We start from the raw sequence: 20,853 nt of genomic DNA on the forward strand, positions 1-20,853 counted from the left end.
TATATATATATATATATATATATATATATATAGTTTATACATTTTAGTTTTTATATAATAATAAAAATATAATCCGTATTATTTTTATTATTATTATTATAAATAAGCTGGTAGTATTTATAAATAAATTTATGTGTGCATGTCTATATATATATATATAGAGAGAGAGAGAGAGAGAGGAACATCTTTTTTATTTTTATACATTGTTGATATATTTGTAATATTAACTTAAGTGATACATATTATTATTATTATTATTAATTCAATGTTTTGATTATTAATATTAGTATACAGATTTATTAAATAAATAATTTTTCAATAATTATAATTTGTCGCCGCCTTGGAATTATAAGGTTCTATCTGACATTTTTGTCAAAATTGAGTTATTCACATATTCTTATTCTGTGACAACTTCTTCACATTATGTGATGTTTCTTTTGTAAGCTGTGTACATTTTGGGCCTTTTTTTAGAAAACAAAAAGGGTTCTATCTACAGAAGTCTATGGAACGCAAAAACTTTGAAGCTCAAAATCTCAAAACTACTCATAATGCAAACTTATAATTCCAAGGCGGCGATTTATGTATTAATACTAAAGTTGTGCTTTGAGGCATAAAGGATAAAAAAATAAAACTACTAGTATTATTTACTGTTTTATATACATTTACAAGAGCAATGTGTTTTATATAAAAATTTAAACATTATTATTGTTGTTGCTGTTGTTGTACAGAAGACATTTTCTGTGTCAAATTGATGCATCTGTGCATTTTTACATTCACAATCATGATTTGTTTTTCTGTATGAAACTGAAAGCCCCGTCTTCTCTCTCACAGCCTCCGCTCAACGCTCAGATGATGGCCCAGCGGCAACGGGAGCTTTATAGTTTCCAGCACCGCCAGCGGCAGCTTCTGCAGCAGAAGGTCATGCTGATGAGGCAGGGGATGAACACAGGACCTCTGGGGGCTCAGCGAGTTCCTAAGGGCCCCCAGCAGCAACAGCCACCACCACAGCAGCAGCAGTTCGGCTTTCCTACAGGCTACAACGCTGTGCCTGGAAACACCCCTACCTCCCCGAGCCATTTTAACCCCATGGGAGGACCTCTGGACCCCAAGCTGCCTGCCAGGGGGGGCATGGGAAACCAAGGCATTATGGGAGGCATTCAAGGGCAGTTTGGGGGGCCTGTGAACACTCCTGTTGAGCAGGGACTTTTCCAGCAATTTGGGGGGTCTGGTATGTCTCATTTGTAAACTACTGATTTATCATCACCAGGGTTATATTAATAAAAACTTTTAATGCTTCCATCACGATGCCTAAAAGAGCCAATGTACAATTTGTCTCTCACAGGCATCATCCAGCAAGCAGATCCATCCTTCGCCCCTGAGCTTAGTCCGACCAGCCCCCTGCTTTCACTTCAGAACTCCACCTCCCAGAGTCCTCTGCTCCAGCAAGCGCAGCCTCCACCTGGTTATCAGTCACCTGACATAAAGAACTGGCAGCAAGAGGCCATGGGCAACAACAGGTATGGTGTTTGATATCAGTCACCAAAAGGTCACAAAACTGTATGCAATTTGTTTTTATGTGTATTAATCTTCATTTAAACCATTTCTTCTTGTTTTGTGTCAGTATGTATAACCAGGCAGGCCAGCCTGTCTCTCAGAGCTTTGGGCAGCAAGGCGTGTATAACAACATGAGCATCACCGTGTCAATGGCTGGAGGGTCAGGAGCAGTGAGCACTCTACCTCCTATTGGACCATCTGTCGGCATGGGCAACAATATCCTTGGCAACATCACTTCAATGTGTAACGATCAGGTAAGATGGTCATTGGTTATTTATTGAGATATCTTAAAGGGATAGTTCAAAGAAAAAAAAGTTTAGTTTATTTAGAAATGCTGGCAACAAGCTGAAGTAAAATGTTAATAAAGTAAAAGTTTTTTTTTTTTTTTTATTTCAGTTCATGTTTATTTTTTCAATTATTGAAAATGTTTTTTATTATTTTAATTAATGAATAATAACACTGTACACTACCATTCACAAGTTTGGAATCTGGAAGATTTTTTTTATGTTTTTGAAAAGAAAACATGTTGTACAAAAGGTTGCATTTATTTGATCAAAATTACAGTAAAACAGTTATATTGAGAAATATAATTACAATTTAAATAACATTTTTAACCGTTTTTTAACAGTATTTTAATATATTTTAAGATGGAATTTATTCCTCTAATGACAAAGCAGAATTTTCAACAGCCATTACAACAGTATTCAGTGTCACATGATCCAGAAATCATTCTAATATGCTGATTTGGTGCTCAAAAAACATTTCTTATCGTCATCGATGATTGAAACTGTTGTGCTGCTTAATATTTTTGTGAAGACCATGACATTTTTTTTCAGGATTCTTTGATGAAAAAATTTTGTAGAGTTAACTGTCAATTTTGTTCAACTTAAAGCATCCTTGCTGAATAAAAGTATTAATTTATTTCGAAAAATGACTGTCTTTCCCTTTTCCATTCATTCCCATTTCTCAGGTACAGCAGGTTCAGGTGTTCGCTGATGTCCAGTGCACGGTAAACCTGGTGGGCAGTGACTCCTACCTTAACCAGTCGGGGCCCATCGGGTCCCAGAAGGACCCGAGCGGGACTCCCACAACCCAGTCTCAGCAGAAGAGCCTCCTCCAGCAGCTCCTGACTGAGTGAGCCGCCCACCGTCTGTCAGAGGACTATCTCCACATGTAGAGATTTTTATTCTTCACCTTTGGTTTCTATACAGTATATCTGCAGGGTCGGTGTCTGGGCCCAGGCTTGTGAGGTTTCATACCCGTTCGACAAAGTGCTCATTCCTGGTCACCTTTTTAAACGTCTGTTTCCGGAAAGGAGAAAAGATCACGTTCCAGAATTTGCCAAGTCTGTAAAAAAAAAAAAAAAGGACCTGCTGCTTCAGCAGGCTACACGTCCTGTCGGTCAGGCCAACGTTGCAGTGCTTGTTGGAGAGCAGCGCAGCAGCTGAGCTCGGATTGGTCGGATTGGAAACTGGGGCAGGCTGTGTTGCTATGTTCATGGTATATTGCTCAGTTTCAGCTGGATCTGTGACTGATAGGCTCTCCTCAGTAGTGCCTGATGATGGGAGGAATTTCCCACCTCTTTTTATTTGTTAGTCTGTTCTGTTTGTTGTCATTTTATTTTTTTTTGTTTTGTTTGGGTTCGTTGGTTTTTCTCTGTTGTTTTCAGAACAAGCATCGCCAGAATGGGAGACTGCTCTGTAGTGCGTATCCCTCTGCTGCAGGCTTTCCTGGCAACACTGTTTTGAAACAGCAGATGTTTTCTAACAATGTCCTACACATTTCCCCCCCTCAGCAGCTGTGAATACGAGCCACTTAGGGTCAACTCAGCCTATCAGTGTTGTTTCCGGCGACGTGTTGTGCAGGTTGGTATTATTGTACAGCACAAACGGACAAAGTTGGGACAAGCTCACACTTTGTAATTTCCTTTAAAACCGAAACATCATCAAATTACAGGCAACTCTTGTTTCGAACGCATCAACTTAACACCAGTTCCTTTTTAACGACTTTGAGAATCTGTAATGTCACTTTTTATTTCAAAAAGTAATCATCCAGGGGGGGTCTCGCTCGCTGTCATATATCGAGTACTCAAATTTTTACGATTGATATTGGTTATCGAACACCCCGGTAAATGTTACAAACCCTCTGTTGCAAAAATGTAGATTGTACATTGATTTTCATTATACAGTTGAGTGTTTCAAGGATGCTCTTCAAAACCACAGGTGCTCTCTCCCGACTGGAGGAGCGAGGTGTTGTTTCGCGCATCGTCCGCACAGTCGGCTGCATTCTCCAGCTCTTTGACTGCTCATGAGACTACTGTTGCCCAGTCAGACACTGTTCATCAGCATTATCCTTTGTTCATTTACCTACTAGTCATCCCCGATCGATTCGAACCTAAACATTCGCTAGTTTACATGAAACGTACTAATGGAAAACCAAATTCTTTTTATATCAAATGGACACGCCCACAAAAAGACTCGAAATTGATGTCTCAACGTGTGGGCACGAGGTATTTCACAAATCGTGCGACATAATTGGAGCACAGCTCGAAATTGTGTTGCATGCACGACCGTCTCCAGTGTTCTTTTGTTCATGACTCACTTCGTGGAGTTTAAGTGCTGTGTCTTTGTGCGTGTGCTCGGTATACAAAGAATGGCTCTTTTTCTCCAATGCTACACCAGCTTAGATTGTCTTTACCGGAAAAAAAGTCAAATTTCGTGAAGCAGATTCTCATTCGTCTACGAAATTCAGCCGGCAGTATGTACTGTTGAGATCGAGCCTCTTTTTGCTATGTACATAGACATTACGAAAAGCGAGATGAATTGACAAATACATAACATTTAAACGCAGATGTCGTAGTTAATCATTTCTGCCCTCCTCTTTGGGGAACAGGCTTTCCTGTACAGGTAAAATGTTTTTTATGCAGTGGATAAGATTAATTTAATGAACCCTACCTGTCATCACTACAGTGTTTATGCCAAATATACCAAACTAGCAAACAGCGCCTATTAATAATGTTTTTATTGTTTTGTTTTCTCGTTTATAACGGCTCTCACAGTCACTACACAACATCAAGGTACAATAGAACTATTCAGAACCTGGATTATCAAAGTATTGTGTATATAACAGATAAATGTGAATATATATCTTTTCAGAATCAATGTAGTGCTCCGAGTTTGTGGTAATAACTACTTGCTTCCATTTTTTTCTTTTTTTCTTTTTTCTTTTTTGGTTTTGTGATGTGCATGGCTGTCTGAAAGCGTGTATGTGTGTGATTAATACTGTATATCTGGTGTTTAAAATGGAAAAACAGACAAATGTCCTGATTTTGATTTTCTTTTTTTTCTTTCTATCTTTTTTTTTTTTGGAATACCTGCAACTTTTCCTGTGGGTGTTGAGATTGCTCTATATGTGAGAATGGTTTAGCGACTGCTGAATGTGACTTTGCTGAGGGAGAAGCAGCATGGACTGGCTTTTGTACGGGTTAATTTAAAAAAAAAAAAGGCCATATTATTTAATTTCTCTGTTGTCAAAGTTTAAACAGCTCTGACAAAGTGGAACCTTGGTTTGGGAACGTAAACGCTCTGAAGACAAGAACGGAAATATGACCAAAGCTTCAAGATACTAAAAGATCCATATCATATGCAAGGTTCATGCAATTGGACAAATGTAGCATTGAGTTTTTCCTGAATAGGCGTCCCATATAACACTACCATTTTGTCTTTACTTTTTGGACATTATTCCCCTAGCTGGTTTGATTCTTTTCAAAGACGTTCCCCCGTTGCTCCTTATCTACCAAACATGCAAATTGCCTCTTCGGGAGGAACTTTAGTCACTGTTTTCAGGAAGACCGATTTCTAACCGCTAGCTATGCACCTTTAGAGGTTAAATGAAAAGCATTTGGCTTTTGTTTTAAAACTGACACTCAAAACGGATTATTGCTTTGAATGCAGTATTCCAGCAATGCATGCTAACAAATATCTCCTGTTTTTCCTAAATTTAGTTTTTTAACTCAAGGATATACATAATTTGTAGTTCGAAACAAGTGGCTTTGAGCTATTCGGGCTAAAAGCGAGAAAACCATACTGATGCAACTATACTTAGATATTTGACTTTATTTAGCTGGATTCTTTATACCAAATTTGAGGTGCCTCTTGTACATATTTTCAGCGTAGAGGACTGCTCCTCACCGTTTGATGAACGTTTTCTTGTTTATGAGGATTTTCTTATACTGACCTTTGTAAGACTTTTGCTGTATTTTACATGACGTTTTTTACTAAAAAACCTAAATGTACCAGGAACTTGCAAGGAATACAATCTAGTTTTGCACTTTATACATGAATTACAAGGAAAAGAGGCCATGTTTAAATCAGACTATCGGGAAAAAAAGACGAAGACAAAAACAAATACCCCCTGAATGTATTTTCGCAAAGAGAAATGCCATTTCGCTTTCCTCGGGAAAAAAATCTAAACGCGTCTCAGGTTCTTCAGGAAGAACTTGGCTTGTCAGGCCCTCACCATTGGATCCCTTAACAGAGCAGGGTAGCGGAGCCTTTGCTACATGGGTGTTTGTTTTTTCTGCAGAACCGTAGATCTAACTATGCCCATCTTCTTCAGGTGCTCCACCTCCCCTTTGCCCCGTCCTGTTAGCCGGCGCGCTCCTGGCTTTTATCTTTTGAAGACATTCCTCATCGAACTCTGCTTTCTGCTCATCGTAGTTCAGGCCCTGCACGCTCAGTGCCAAGTGCTAAGAACCATTTATGCAAACTCGTACAATCTGCATTTCCTCATATCATAGTAGTGAATCCTACGTATCGACCACCACACACTCTCCTCGTCATTCAGATGCCATCTCTACATGGTATCATCTACAGTAGCTACTGTTTACCTGAGATTTTTCGCATATTGTAAGTGCTGCCTTATTAATATACAGATATTAGTTGTATTGGTGAAGGGAAGTCATGTGTTTTTAGCTCCACTGAAACGGCACTCGTTCTTTCAAGGCAAGGTTCCACTTTTCACCTGTAAAATTAATATAAATAAACAAATATATATAGATATATACATTTTACTCATTTTGTCCAGTTTTGTATAATACTTGTGAACTTTTTTTTTCTTAAGAGGTATCATTGCAGCTGTGTGTGGGACATTATGAATGAAGATGTATCTGGGAGACTTCTGCATGTTTTGTCATGGTTTTATTTATTTATTTTTTTGTTTGTTTTCTCTATATCCAGGTTTATCTGGAGAATCCTACCTTTCTTAGGACGTTGTAGACAATCAGGCACATGCTGGGTCCAGCACCTGCAGGATTGTCCTGCGGGCTGCAAAACTATGTTTTGCATCTACTGAATCAGTCTTATTTTTCTTGTCCATTTCATGGAATTATGTGGCTGCTCAAACTAACTGAGATTTGAAGTTTACACACATACACACACACACACACACATATGCATACACCTACACTCAGACAAACAAGAAACATTCACTCACACCTCGTGCATATGGCCCCTTTGTTGCTTTTCCAAGGTGAAGATACATACCTTGAAGGAAATTATGCTTTGACTAACAAATCTCTATAACATCCATGAATATGAGAATGCAACACATTGCAATAAAGCACCATGTAAAAAAGGACTGCAAGTGCCATCTTTATATCTAGGGAATCGTAAGCTATTTAAACTGTTCACGTAACAGTTGCACTAATTATTGTTTTGATGAAACAATACTTGGAAATGCAGTACAAAAAACTTAATGTGTATTTTTTTTAACTATACATTGTCATATGAACAATCAGTCGGGTAGTTCTCACTGATCTTAAGAAAAACATTACGCCTTCTTAGTTAATGGAGTCTGATATTAATGATTTAATAAGTCATATTACTTGAGATTAAGTGTTTGTAATTCACTAAAACGAACCGACTCGCAAGTAATGCACTCGAGAATCGAACTTAAGTGTTCACTATATAACTTTTTGATAGACTAAAAAGACCGGCTCATAGGAGTAGTTAACTCGAAAAAGACTAACTTTACAAGTCACAATGTAACTCTTTGATTCACTTAAAAAGAACCGACTCGTAAGGTTCTTTCGTTCGAGAATCGAGCATCACTAGTCACGATGTAACTTCGTGATTCATTGAAAGAACCGGCTCATGAGAATCATTCCCTCGAGAATCAAGCTTCACTGGTCGCGATGTAACCTTGATTCACTAAAAAGAACCGGCTCACTCAGTCATTAACAAGAAAATCGAACTTTATTGGTCACCATGTTATTATTTTTTTCTTCCCAAAAATACAAACGGCTCATAAGGCTCTTTTGTTCGAGAATCCAAGGTAAAAAGAGTCATTCTCTCAAGAATCGAGCATCACTGGTCACGATGTAACTCCCTCACTGCACATATGAACCTTAACAGTCCATAATTACTAACCCACCAGCACATCTTACGTCTTAGTTTAAACTATTAATTTGTTAAAGCATACATACTTCAAAAGCCCTTCCAATACATTTTAAAAACATTTGAGATTATTTCATTTTCCATTGTCGACACTGATGAAATGTATTGCCCAAACTGATCACAATGCAGAATAACGACATTCAGTTTTCATTTTAGATATTACAGAACTTACAGTACTAACACAACTTCAGTGAGTAATCTTTTGCCACTGAGATAAATCAAGACAAAATGTGGATGAAAACCAAAGATGTGATGTTAAGGGTGTTTTAGCAGGTTCATTCAGCCAAATTCCATTCTGACCACTCTTTGGGTTTACATTGTACAGTACATTTCAGAATATTGCACAATTCTTACAGAATTCACTTGAAAAGCTTGAACTTTTTTAGAAATGGCTGCACAGTCTCTTTAGGGTAGGGCTTCAATGCCAAACATGTGGGGATATTCTCAGGCTGCTCCATCCACAGTTTATGTGCAATGTCTTTTTCACGTAGAGTACTGGAAAGAGTGTTGAGAGATGCCTCATCTGGAGCCTGTGGGGGAAAAAAACTTTGAAACTATAAAGTGTACATATATATTAACTTCATGAAAAAAAAATCTTAATTATTCATTCATTTGTCACTTGTGTGTCTGCTATTGGCTTTGGTAGTATTTGTCAACCATAAGAAATCGAAGACTACTATATAATCCAACCCAGCAGTGCAGGGAAAGAAGCACATGGTGCATGTGATGTAATTGCAGTACTAACCTGCAGCACTACTTTGTGCATGCTGTCCAGTTCTGCCAGATATTCCTGAGTATCAGGGTCACTGTAGTGTAAATGAATGGCAGCAGTGGCCGCGTGACAGGCTTGAGTTATAACCGCCCCTAAAGGCCATGATAAAGTGTGTATCAGGTCTGATCGGACGATCACATACTGGACTAACCGCCGGGAAGTGCCACTGCTCGGCGTTGCCATTTTATTGAATGTGAAAATAGCCTGACCGGAAATGACACATCGCCGGGTTCATGTTTACGTTCCGGGTTTATTTCCTCACTGGTAACATTTTTTGACTGGATGCCCTCTAGTGGTTGTTTGAGGACTCTGCTCATTAATGTTTAAATGCATATAATAAAGATGTTTTTACCTTTATCTCACTAGGTTTTCTGAAATATGCGTTACTTATTTAGTCTTTTGTGCAATATAATTTGAATACATATACGCTTTTTCTGTAGAAAGAAAAGCATGCTCTATGCATTGTTTTGAATTTCAAATTCTTGTTGGTATAACAAAACGTGTATTTTTGAGTGTTTTTCCTCACATGTCTGAGGCAAGGTCCTCTCTACAGGCTTAAAAAAAAAACTGCAGCTCACAAAATATTTACAGTATATTTTAATAAATCTTTATCAGGATAGCACAGCTTTCCCTGTAGAAAAACATTGTAAACCAGCCCATGGTTTTGTGGTCCTGGTTGGTCTTCCAGTTATAGTTAAGTAAAACTAAACCCATAAAACAATATGTTACTTATAATAAACATATAAAAAAAACTTCAACTTATTTCATTTTCATTAATTGCAAAGGCAACATTTCACACTTTTATTTAGTTTAACTTGATGTATTAAAATAAACATATAATATAGACATTAAAAACAGTAAAAATGAACAAAATCGTATTAAAATGAAAACTATAAAAATAAAAAGTCATTTAATAAACACCATAATAATATAAAATAATCAGATTGGGAGACCAGTTTAAACAGTAAAATATTGCTTAAAGGTATAAAAAAGAGAGAGAGAGAGAACTGTCATTTTTTTATAAAAAAGGCTTGAATGATTGCTATGCCATTTTATTTTTTTTCCAAGACATACAGTGATCAATCTTAACTTTATCCTAATATTCATGTCCTGCAGCGTGTACCTGTATACGACTAAATTCACACCTATAAAAATTAGGTCTGGAATGTTCAGCTCAGAAAAATACTCTAGGTCCAACTCTTAAAATCATCAAAATGAGCTGATGCCCATTGCTCGTCTCATTTGCTCAAATGTAAGCCAGAACGTCAAAGACCAGGGAGCCTGGGAACAAAAACAGAGTTAGAATAACAACACACGACAATAAAACTTTAATAAACTCAAGTAATATTTAAAATCATAATACCATTCTAAACCAAGTTGGTAGAAATCCTTTATAGAGGGAACAAATCCTTCTTTTCTCACTGACTGAGCCAGACAGTCAGTAGAAGACTTGTAGAGAAGACCCCTGCAACAGAATTGTAAAAAAAAATAAGTTATTATAACAAAGTTAAATAATGTTCTTACTTAACTACACATCAGCTTTAAAAAAATAATACACAAAACTAACCTTCCATTTGAATCCCGTGGCTGGTTCATTACTCTAGTTTTCACCACATCAGCTGGTGTTCCCATAATAGCTGCAACCAATCCTGAGCATATGCTATGAAAATGTTTTGGTACAAACTGTTCAACATGACATTTATTATCTATGTCAACATTAGTAGTCTAACAGAATTTCACCTTGCCAATCCATGACAAATGCTGTTGTCTGGTATGGAGGTGTTTGTCAGTAGAGAATGCTTTACGGTATCATATGTCAAGAGATCTATATGTAAAATAAAATGAAAAAATATTTGAAAATGAAAAAATATCTATTGGCAGCTGCAAAAGTGCAGCTGCCAATAGATCTCTAGAAGTTTTGACTACTGTACCTCCTAAATTGACCAATGCAGCTCTCTGAACACTGGGAACCCATCCAGCCCAAAGGCCTCGTATTCCTCCCTCTGCTATGATCTTCGTAAAAGCATGATAAACCCCATGTATTCTGTCAGTTTAAAAAAAACATTCAGAATAAGTTGTCATTTAAAAAGTTTTTAACAGGGATGAATTAAAGGAATACTTCACCCAAACATTTACTCATTCTGACGGCACCCATTCACTGCAGAGGATCCTTTGGTGAGCAAGTGATGTAATGCTGAATTTCTCCAAATCTGTTCCGATGAAGAAACAAACTCATCTACATCTTGGATGGCCTGAGGATGAGTACATTTTCAGCAAATTTTCATTTTTGAGTGAACTATTCCTGTAAGTCTATGCCTCACCTTGGTGGCTTCCCTTCCAGACGGCGCCTGCCCTCCATTTACATCTGAACCTTCACTAGATCTGTTGGACTAGCGATGAACTGGCCCAAGGCACCTGGTATCATACTGCCAATCACTGCTTTCCTATACACATCACAGAACATACATCATCACAGATCTATTTAGACTTTAATCACTGTCCTGTTTCATATTTCACAGATGTTTCCCTCACCAGACTGGAAAAATGCCATCTTCAGATCTTCCCAAGACTGATTCCCTGAGCTGTTCATAAGCCAACATCCTGCCGCCTGAATACACTAAAGATGAAGAATTCCAAAGGTCAGAAGGGGATTCAAATACATGCATTTATTAATTCAGGCAAGTATTATTCCATACATGCATATAACTCAGTTTGTTAATAAAGATCATTGCAATTAACATTCTACCTATATGTCTGTAGATAGCTGGTGTGACCCCTTGCCACAGGTTCAAGGGCCACTCTTCTCGCACTATACCCAAAGCTGTGCTCAGCATGCCCCTGTGTTTTGGAGGCTGTACACTTCCACCATGCTGTCGGGAACCACCTTCACCCTGTATCTGAAGTCTGGTTTTAGTAAGGTCCAAAGGGAATGTGACTCACATAAAAATTGTATAAAAAAAAACACACACACACAGAAGACATGCACTTTAAATCAATTCTTAGAATAAATTGTAGATATTAATTATTATATAAATATATAAAATGTTTTTTTAAAAATTTGATATATTAAAAACTAGAAAGGATGTGTAGCTACCTAATTCTGCAACAGTTGCAGCACATGCTGACAGAGTGAACTTTGATACTCGGGGCCACCGCGAATTTTCTTGTACTGGAGACATTGCAGGTGTCCTCTGATTCCCACTGAAACACTCTTCTCGCACTATACCCAAAGCTGTGCTCAGCATGCCCCTGTGTTTTGGAGGCTGTACACTTCCACCGTGCTGTCGGGAACCACCTTCACCCTGTATCTGAAGTCTGGTTTTAGTAAGGTCCAAAGGGAATGTGACTCACATAAAAATTGTATTAAAAAAAAAACACACACACAGAAGACATGCACTTTAAATCAATTCTTAGAATAAATTGTAGATATTAATTATTATATAAATATATAAAATGTTTTTTTAAAAATTTGATATATTAAAAACTAGAAAGGATGTGTAGCTACCTAATTCTGCAACAGTTGCAGCACATGCTGACAGAGTGAACTTTGATTCTCGGGGCCACCGCGAATTTTCTTGTACAGGAGACATTGCAGGTGTCCTCTGATTCCCACTGAAATAAATTATGAAAGTAATTATACAACGATTTCCCAAAGAACCACGAACCTGGAGTGCATTCTCTTTAAATGTTTAGCCTACATTGTACAAGACAGGACTACGACCTTTAATAAGAGGCGAAGCCGTTTTTTAAGCCATGCCGGTTGGTCGGTGTACTTATACCGACCCCCTTACGTAATACGTTGCAGACTAGACTACAAAAGAAGCGTCAGGCACTTAAAACCACATTTCCCACACCAAAGGGGCGTCGACAAACATACGTAATTAAGCTACTTGCGTAAGACCGCCCGTCATTTTCGTAGGCATGCGCTTTTCGCTGGCATTAAAATTAATATTTAAATACTATTAAATAGCACATTCGCTATCTATCTATCTATCTATCTATCTGTCTGTCTGTCGCCTATTATCTTTTTTATATTTTTATACAGTCATATACACAATATTATATTAACGTCGAACTGTCGAATACACAAAAACATTTTTTAAAAAGCTCATTGGCTACAAACCAAATGTCACCGTAATAGCAGTAATCAGCAATAAATTGCTATTTACTGCCACCTGGTGTCTAATAAATGAAATTTCATATCTCAAACATTTATGGATGGACAGCATTTTCATGGAATGTTGCCAAGTAACTCTTAAAAACTGTACATTTTGTTGATATATGGCATCACTAAGCGCCATACAATTAGGGGACCTGCCATTCCAAGTGTATCCAAAAAAATCACTTTAGGTTAACAAATTACTTTGTAACCACTTGGTTAATCTAAAGAGGGCCGTTTAATGTGACGTCACACACACCCAAAGCCATCTATGGTAGAGCTTTCTCATTTCAATCAGCCTATAGTCAGCAGAGCGGCGGCACAAAACCACCACAAAGGTAAGTAGATTGATTATTTTACCGCTTTGGAATGTTTTTTGATATTAATGAGTTATTTATCCGAATACATGTTTTCCTAATGGAGTTATGGATTAATAATCCAGAATCTGAGTGCAAACCTCTTTGATGCAGTGTGAATAGATTTACTCACAAAAAGTGTTTGTTTGTTTATGTGTACGTTAGGGAATTCAATCTGTGTGATGATAGAATTCAAATTATATGCGATTCACAATTTGCTTTAATACAATATTTCACACATTTCCTTCACTTTCAGTGTTCAGATTCGTACTTCCGCATTGCTTAATCAAATGATAATCCTCGTGCTCCGTGAAAGCCGTGCTGCCGTTTATTAATTACGCCTCATTATGTTTAACCTACGGTATGGTATTAACCATGCGGGCCACACATGTCATTTTCTTAATCAAAATTCAAGATGATAAGTAATTATAGTCTTTATATGGTCAGCATCTGCAATAAGCCGGTAGGGTGCGGCGTTGCAATTCTCAACTCGCTCAGAGAGGGCGCTATATAAAGCATTTAAAGTGGAGAATGAGTGTCAAAATCAGTTTAGCGATTTATTCAGCATGTGTTTATTGTTGTAATCCACGTAAGAATACTCAGAACGCTTTAAACGAACTATTATTTATTCCAGTTGCATACTCAAACTTGAATCAGCATTGCTTGACCCAAAGATGGCTATAGTCTCAGTATATCTTTAAGTCTTTGAAAGACTTAATGCAGTAGGCTATAGAGTAGGTAAAAAAAGTAAGCCTTTACAGTATTAACATGCATGTATACTTTCAGTGACAAAAATGAATGTGGAACATGAAGTTACACTGCTCGTTGATGAGATTCGTCGACTGGGCAGTACAAGTAAGTCTCGTGCTATTTTTGATCAACATCATTGTTAGGGATAAAGTCTGCATGGGACCGCAGGTGAAAATAATAATTTTTGCCTATTTTCCCCATTACAAATGATAAATGAAAATTGTCACAAATGTATTATTGTTCAACTTATTGGTTTGGAGGCCTAGATATAATGCATAAACTTAATATTTCATATTTATTCTACACCATAACATTTCTCCAAAACATTTATTTTCAGGTTTAAATTAGAAATTAGATTTTGTATTTCAAACGTCCATATCTATAAACATACGTTGGTGGATAAAATTAATTACGATTTTTAATGTTTTTGAAATAATTCTTTTATGCTCACCAAGGCTGCATTTAATTGGTCAAACATGCAGTAAAACATTAATATTGTGAAATATTACAATTTAAAAGAACTTTTTTCCATTTTAATATATTTTTAAAATGTCATTTACAGCCATTACTTAAGTCTTCAGTGTCACATGATCCTTCAGAAATCATCACTTTAATATATTGTATATTATATAACCTGTTGAAATCTACATTCATTCACATGTATGCACTAAGATGGCTTTACACATCATAATTTACTAACAATGCAGGTCTTGATGCTTCTTTAGATGAGGAGTTCTGGATAAATAGGAGCAGTACTGTTCATACTGAAATATCAAGTCCTTATATCAGAAGTGCACGTTTACTTTCTATTAGTTGACATACTGTACTGTACTCTCAATACTCTACGGTATTTACTCAAACCAGGCTAATGATTCCTCATACTGCTCGTTTTTGAGATTTGCTAACACTTATTCTATATTGTTTTGGTGCTTTATTAAGTACATACAGTAAATGTTAATTGGATATTCAGGGTTGCTATTGATGATGATTTAGAGCGAACCCTGACCATTCTCACTGTCTCAGACGCAGATGGGAAGATCAGTGTCAAATTTGGAGTCTTGTTTAATGATGACCAATGTGCCAACCTCTTTGAAGCTTTGGTCGGAACGCTGAAAGCGGCCAAGCGAAAGAAGCTCATCACATTCGAAGGGGAGCTCTTACTGCAAGGAGTTCACGACAACGTTGATGTCATATTACTGCAGGACTGAATCTACAGTCTTTTCTAAACTCAAGTAAAAAGTACAAATGTGTTTTTGACATGTCATTGCTACATTTTTGATATGGAAATATATACTTGAGAATGTAAAATTTTTGTATACTGGATTGGAATATTTTTATACAGCAACTTTTTCTCTCTCAGGGGAGTGATCTGCACAGTTTTTTTTTTTTTAAAGTAGCAATCTTCCCTGTTCAGTCAGCTCAACGGCTAACAATTATAGTGTGCATGATCATGTTACTGGTTTTCTGGGATTGAATGAATTAATCAAATACTTTTTTCAACCTAACGGAAATGAATATCCACGCAGGTTAATATCAGTTTTACAGATTATACCTCTGATGTCCTATTCTGACTGTATTGATTGTAGACTGCATAATTGCTGTCTTTTACTGTAATCATGAGGTTGTTTGTTTGCAGTACCATTACTGTGAAATTATTCATGGTCATTCAGGTTATATGTGCTATAACATCTCAAAGGCTGATAAACATAAATAGTAAGTAACATTTATCTGCTGTATGATTTTCTGGAATTAAATGTTTAAAAAAAAAAAAAAGTTCAACAAATCATCTGAACTGTTCCAGTGTGATATTCGGGTTTATAAAGCTCTTGCCAAAACATCCTCACATTGTACTTGTGCTGTTTTTGTTATTTATGTCTGTACAAATGTTATAAGGCTCCCAATAGTGTAGTTTGTGCCATTTCATGCTCAGGAAGACCTTAGCGTGAGGAGCAATATGAAATAAAGACTTCAACAATTAAATAGAGCTTGAATCACACTGTCTGTAAATAGATGCCCCTTCATGAATTTGGTGAAGGTTTGCTTTATTCAAATGTTTCTCATGTTAATTTTCGGGTTTACTTTTGAATTCAGTCGTTCATTTTTATGTTAGAATGCAAAACATTGAACCCCATGCAAAATAACATGAATTTATTTAATTACTATTTTTTAGTGTATAAGGCATTGTAATCTGCATTACATATATGTTACCTTAAAGGAACAGTTCACCCAGAAATTTAAATCCTCTCCCTCATGTTGTTCCAAGCTCAATTTTTTTTTCCTGAGACACAAAAGATGTTCGCCTTAGTCACCGGCGTTCACTTTCGTTGCATCTTCTTTTCACCTACAATGAAAGTGAATCATTCTAACATTTCTTTTTCTGTTCCACTGAGGAAAGAAAGTCGATTGAGTATGATGTACCTTGCCATTTACAAGGTGAGCGAATCCACTATTCACACTCAAAAGGGGCTGGTTCTCATTTACTTTTCATATAAAAAAAAATATTAGTGTGAAAAGTGTTATTGTGCATCAGTGTTCCATATATTTCTACAGTTTATTCTGCATCAGAAAAATTTCTCAGCTCACAAGTTTTACAGAGTTCAAATTATCGGTGTTGACTGGAGCGACAGCGGGTCCGCCGAGCGACAATAGAAGCGGTAAGTTAAGAAGAACGTCACTTCAGTGAATGTTCTACCGAACGGTACGTTTCCCTGAACGTGCGCGAGCGAGCGTTACCTTCCTTTTAATGTTCTCTCACTTGCAGCAACTTGTTTTGTGCGCGTCATCGCCATCAGAATTGTTACGACATTGCATGGAGATTTCCGTGTTTTCACTTACCGTCCTGCACAAGGTGGTTGCGTAGGCCTTGTTCAAGGGTAGATGCACCTGGCAAGGAGTTGCATGTGATTTGGAGATCAGTGTTGTGTAATGACAGGTCGTATCACCCTAATGATGTGCAGTTAGAGTGTTTAATAATGCATAGAATGGCTTTGGCTCTTGAGGTAATGGAAGTGGTATCTATCTTTGAGTGGCAGCTATGAATAATGGAATATTTGCAGCAAGAGCTGTTGAATATTAGGGCACAGGTAATATTTAGTACTACAGCATGATTATTACTATTTATTGACCGATAACTCCAGTAGGTTTTAGGCAAATTGTATGTCTTCACCGCGAACAAAAATAGTTCTGAAAACTTTTGCTGGTCACTAGTGATGCATAAAAAAAATCTGGACTGGAACCGTTTTTATGAGTGGAGCGGATCGACAGGGCTGTTCCTAAATGCGTTAGAAAGTGCTTTAATCACCTGACTCCACTCCATGTTTTCACTTTAACACGCTCAGTGAGAGAAACCCAGTCAGAGCGATTATTGAGCCAGATAAAAAAAGAAACATTTTTTTGTTGCTGCAGCTGAATTTATACAACTTTGCTTAAGTGCATGAGAGAAAACACATTGACATTTGTCACTCTATACTTACATAGTCTGGATTGAAAGGTAGTGAACAATAAGAATTCACACAGAAGAAGCAGCGCTGTCCAATAGGGCTGAACGATTAATTGCATTTGCGATAATATCGCGATATGAAAAAACACGATTTTTCAATCGCAGAGACTGCGATTAGACTCGGTCACGTGTCACGCCAGAGTAAAGAGGTGTGTTCCGCTTGAAGATCGATCGGTGTAGCCTTTGACATCAACACTTTAATAACATCAGTGCTTAAGACAAATCACTTACATTTATTCATTTGGCAGACGTGCATTTTTGTGCAATTTTGTCACTATCAAATTTATGACATCACTTTTATATTTATTTAATATTAAGCAAAAATATACATTAGGGATTCACAATACATACGTTCCGTATCGGTAGCTTGACAATATTTATTTATTTTCCATCATTATTGGTTAGATTTAGATTACTTTTGCCATCTTCTAACACTCATTTAAAGGTAACCTTTTAAAACCCTAATAATTCAATAACATTGTGAAGTGAAATCTTACACTAATCTCATAATGAATTATGAATTTTATTTATTTTGTATTGTTTTATTTTGTATTTATTTAAAAATAAATTGTATAGAATTTAATATTTAATATTTAATTTCCCATTTTTGTGGTTAGCAAATTTTTAGTATCGATGTTTTTACAGTAGTGATGTTATCAATATCCCTAAAACAAAAATATCAGTTATTGCCTTGTTTTTAGTCTTGGTTTACATTGTCATTTCTTTCATAGTCTCTTTTGCCCTGGTTAGAAAAAAGTTTGACGACTTTTTTGGAACATTGCAGGCTCACTGTTAATGGTTGATATAGCAAGAACAGCAAAAACATTTCCATTCCCAGCTTTTCCATTTTTATTAAATAACACTGAGCTGAGACAGTTCATAAACTGTGCATGATAATAATTTTACCACTGCAAAAACAATTCAAGCACCATTAAGTAGCATTTGAGAATGAAATATGACTGTCGTTGAAGACTAAATCAAGGTTTTGAGCAAAGAACCAAAAACATCAATTACTTTGAGTTGATTGGGAATAGAGCGAATCCTTTTCTTCTTCTAATAAAGAAGCAAAGCAGCTGTGACCGATAATAATGCTTTGATCATGGCATATCATTAAAACCCATTAGAATATATTTTCATTAATTAGAGTCTAATTGCAGTTGAAAAGGGTTTTCTGTTTATGTTCTAAAGGGAGGCTGATGCACCTTTATGCCATCTGTGTGGACTGCCTGGAAGGAGTGCACAAAATCGTGTGTATAAAGTGCAAATCCAGGTGGGATGGAAGCTGGCACCAGCTGGGCACAATGTACACATACGACATACTGGCTGCATCACCATGCTGCCAGGTAATCAGTTTGTTTGTGCTCATAAATTATATACTTTATAGTTATATATATAAATAGCTAAAGTTCTGTTTTAAATGCACTACAACTCTCTGTCTGCCTAGGCCCGGCTGAACTGCAAGCATTGTGGGAAACCTGTCATAGATGTACGTGTGGGCATGCAGTATTTCTCTGAGTACAGCAATGTACAGCAGTGTCCTCACTGTGGCAATCTGGACTATCACTTTGTAAAGCCATTCTCCTCGTTCAAAGTTCTCGAAGCTTATTGACAAAAGTTGCATTTGCATGCTAGTATTTTCCCCTGTTTTTTCTATTGATAGAATTACTTATTTTGGGCTCTTGTCAACACTTTGTGTGGAATTAGGAACAAAATAGAAAGAATCAAAGCATACGATGCTGATCGACGGAGAGCGTGTCTTTTATTAAGGGAAAGAGGGTGTGCTTTTGCATATATTCTAACGCCATCCTTGAAATGTTTGAGCTTGCATTTAAAAAACAAAGCAACAATACTGTGACAAGTGAATGTATCTCTGTATGCCAAATTTGCTCTTTTGTACAAGAAAACAATAAAATACATAAAAGGATACTTCCTTTCTCAGAGTAATTATTAATTATTCCACGGCTTGGTCAGTTATCTTTTTGATCTCAATCTCATCCGCTCAGGGCCTGACTACATAATTCCCGTTTTCCATATCAAATAGCAATGCTCAATGAACATCATTATTGCAGATGAAGCAGCTTCTTTGATAAAATAATGAGAAGGCTCTCTCTCATGTGGACAACCTTTGGTTTGTGAATCTTGGAAGACAAGGACATTTACTGAGTGAGAGAAATAAATCAATTTTTAGATCAAATTTAAATGTACTAGAACAATTTGTGGAAACTCTTGTGGAACAACAAACTCTTTTGGAAACAGTAACTAAGGCATGGTTGTTATTGTCTAATAATAAATCATCACTAAAATGCATTCATACAACAAGCATCTATAATATGTGTAGTTAACGTCTAGCAGACCGTTAGATCTGCTGGACAGTTGGCTATGATTTTTCTGCGAAAAATAACTATTTTAAAGCCTTATAAATATGTCAAAGATTACATCTCTTCTGCCATACAAAAGCCAAACACAGTAGCTACACATTACTACTATGTACAGTAACTCAAGATTAAATGATCTAATGCGTACACAGTTGTCAACACAAAGCTTAGTGAACACTATTTTCAATGTGTATTTTTAAATGTCTTTATATTGTATGCTTCAGGCTAAAGGTCAAGTTAAGTACAGACCCGCTGGCTTCCTCATTCCCACTCATGGCCATAACTGCTGCTCCTAATATAAATTCACATTCTGTTAGAAGCCAGGACTGCCTGCAGGTATAACTCAGTATTCTCTGACTTGATCTGAATCTTATCATTTTTAACAAAGTGTAGTTTGTTCCTACAGAACAAATGTATTTGGGTGTGCTTGTGTATTTGTATACACAATAGAGAATAGATATATTTGGATATATCTATTCAAACCTGCAGTGCTTTAGTATGTGTATAAGGTACAGAAAGGCGGCTTCTTTGTGTATTTTGGAGGGATGCTGTACAACCAAAATATATCCAAACGATATATCTATTCAAACCTGCAGTGCTTTAGTATGTGTATAAGGTACAGAATGTGTAACCCAGAGTGGAAAATTATGTGAAGGCATTTTGTATTGACCTGCATTTATATATATATAAATGCAGGTCAATACATATTCACTTGCAGGTATAGACACTGAATCATTTTGAACAGTGTAAGCATTAAAGCTGCTTGCCTTTTTAGGCTGTTGCCATGGAAACTGCTGCTTGAGTAAAAATCATGGTGTGCAATAGGAGTTATTGTATGCCAGTGACCAGCAGTTAACATAATTCATCATCAATCTAACTTATTTTGAAAATCCTTTTATTAGAAGATGCCCAAAATGTAATTTGGGGTTCTTG

At 36.7% G+C, this 20,853-nt stretch overlaps 3 protein-coding genes and 1 pseudogene across 7 annotated transcripts in view; 3 read left to right on the plus strand and 1 right to left on the minus strand.

Moving 5' to 3' along the window:
• ncoa1 (nuclear receptor coactivator 1) overlaps positions 1-3,335 on the plus strand; it is a 62,959-nt gene extending 59,624 nt beyond the window's left edge. For all 5 annotated transcript variants that reach the window (XM_016537523.1, XM_016537527.1, XM_016537525.1 and 2 more), the window contains 4 exons: positions 832-1,228; positions 1,343-1,517; positions 1,622-1,808; positions 2,525-3,335. In XM_016537523.1, coding sequence (XP_016393009.1) covers positions 832-1,228; positions 1,343-1,517; positions 1,622-1,808; positions 2,525-2,692 — 927 coding nt within the window. In that variant the 3' untranslated portion in view covers positions 2,693-3,335. The remainder of the gene's footprint in view (positions 1-831; positions 1,229-1,342; positions 1,518-1,621; positions 1,809-2,524) is intronic.
• Positions 3,336-9,853: 6,518 nt separating this feature from the next.
• Positions 9,854-12,625, minus strand: LOC107727611 (mitochondrial uncoupling protein 4-like; annotated as a pseudogene).
• A 381-nt stretch (positions 12,626-13,006) lies between these two features.
• Positions 13,007-15,876, plus strand: LOC107727609 (costars family protein ABRACL-like). Its single transcript, XM_016537531.1, has 3 exons — positions 13,007-13,278; positions 14,083-14,151; positions 15,070-15,876. The coding sequence occupies exons 1-3, from the start codon at positions 13,212-13,214 to the stop codon at positions 15,252-15,254; spliced, it is 321 nt and encodes a 106-aa protein (XP_016393017.1). The 5' UTR covers positions 13,007-13,211; the 3' UTR covers positions 15,255-15,876.
• Positions 15,877-16,453: 577 nt separating this feature from the next.
• LOC107727610 (headcase protein homolog) lies at positions 16,454-19,434 on the plus strand. Its single transcript, XM_016537532.1, has 3 exons — positions 16,454-16,479; positions 18,734-18,888; positions 18,990-19,434. Exons 2-3 carry the CDS (start codon positions 18,742-18,744, stop codon positions 19,152-19,154), a joined length of 312 nt encoding a protein of 103 aa, XP_016393018.1. The 5' UTR covers positions 16,454-16,479; positions 18,734-18,741; the 3' UTR covers positions 19,155-19,434.
• The last annotated feature ends 1,419 nt before the right edge of the window (positions 19,435-20,853 follow it).

The sequence above is a fragment of the Sinocyclocheilus rhinocerous genome, unplaced genomic scaffold (assembly GCF_001515625.1).
Source record: "Sinocyclocheilus rhinocerous isolate Xijiao unplaced genomic scaffold, SAMN03320098_v1.1 scaffold185, whole genome shotgun sequence".
In the NCBI taxonomy this organism is placed as follows: domain Eukaryota; kingdom Metazoa; phylum Chordata; class Actinopteri; order Cypriniformes; family Cyprinidae; genus Sinocyclocheilus; species Sinocyclocheilus rhinocerous.

Excerpts from the sequence above, each read along its gene's own strand:
- LOC107727609 (XM_016537531.1), top strand. The coding sequence starts at position 13,212 with ATGGTAGAGCTTTCTCATTTCAATCAGCCTATAGTCAGCAGAGCGGCG. Across the intron at positions 13,279-14,082 it reads GGCACAAAACCACCACAAAG|TGACAAAAATGAATGTGGAA; the intron begins GTAAGTAGATTG and ends GTATACTTTCAG. Across the intron at positions 14,152-15,069 it reads TCGTCGACTGGGCAGTACAA|ACGCAGATGGGAAGATCAGT; the intron begins GTAAGTCTCGTG and ends TCACTGTCTCAG.
- LOC107727610 (XM_016537532.1), top strand. The coding sequence starts at position 18,742 with ATGCACCTTTATGCCATCTGTGTGGACTGCCTGGAAGGAGTGCACAAA. Across the intron at positions 18,889-18,989 it reads CTGCATCACCATGCTGCCAG|GCCCGGCTGAACTGCAAGCA; the intron begins GTAATCAGTTTG and ends CTGTCTGCCTAG.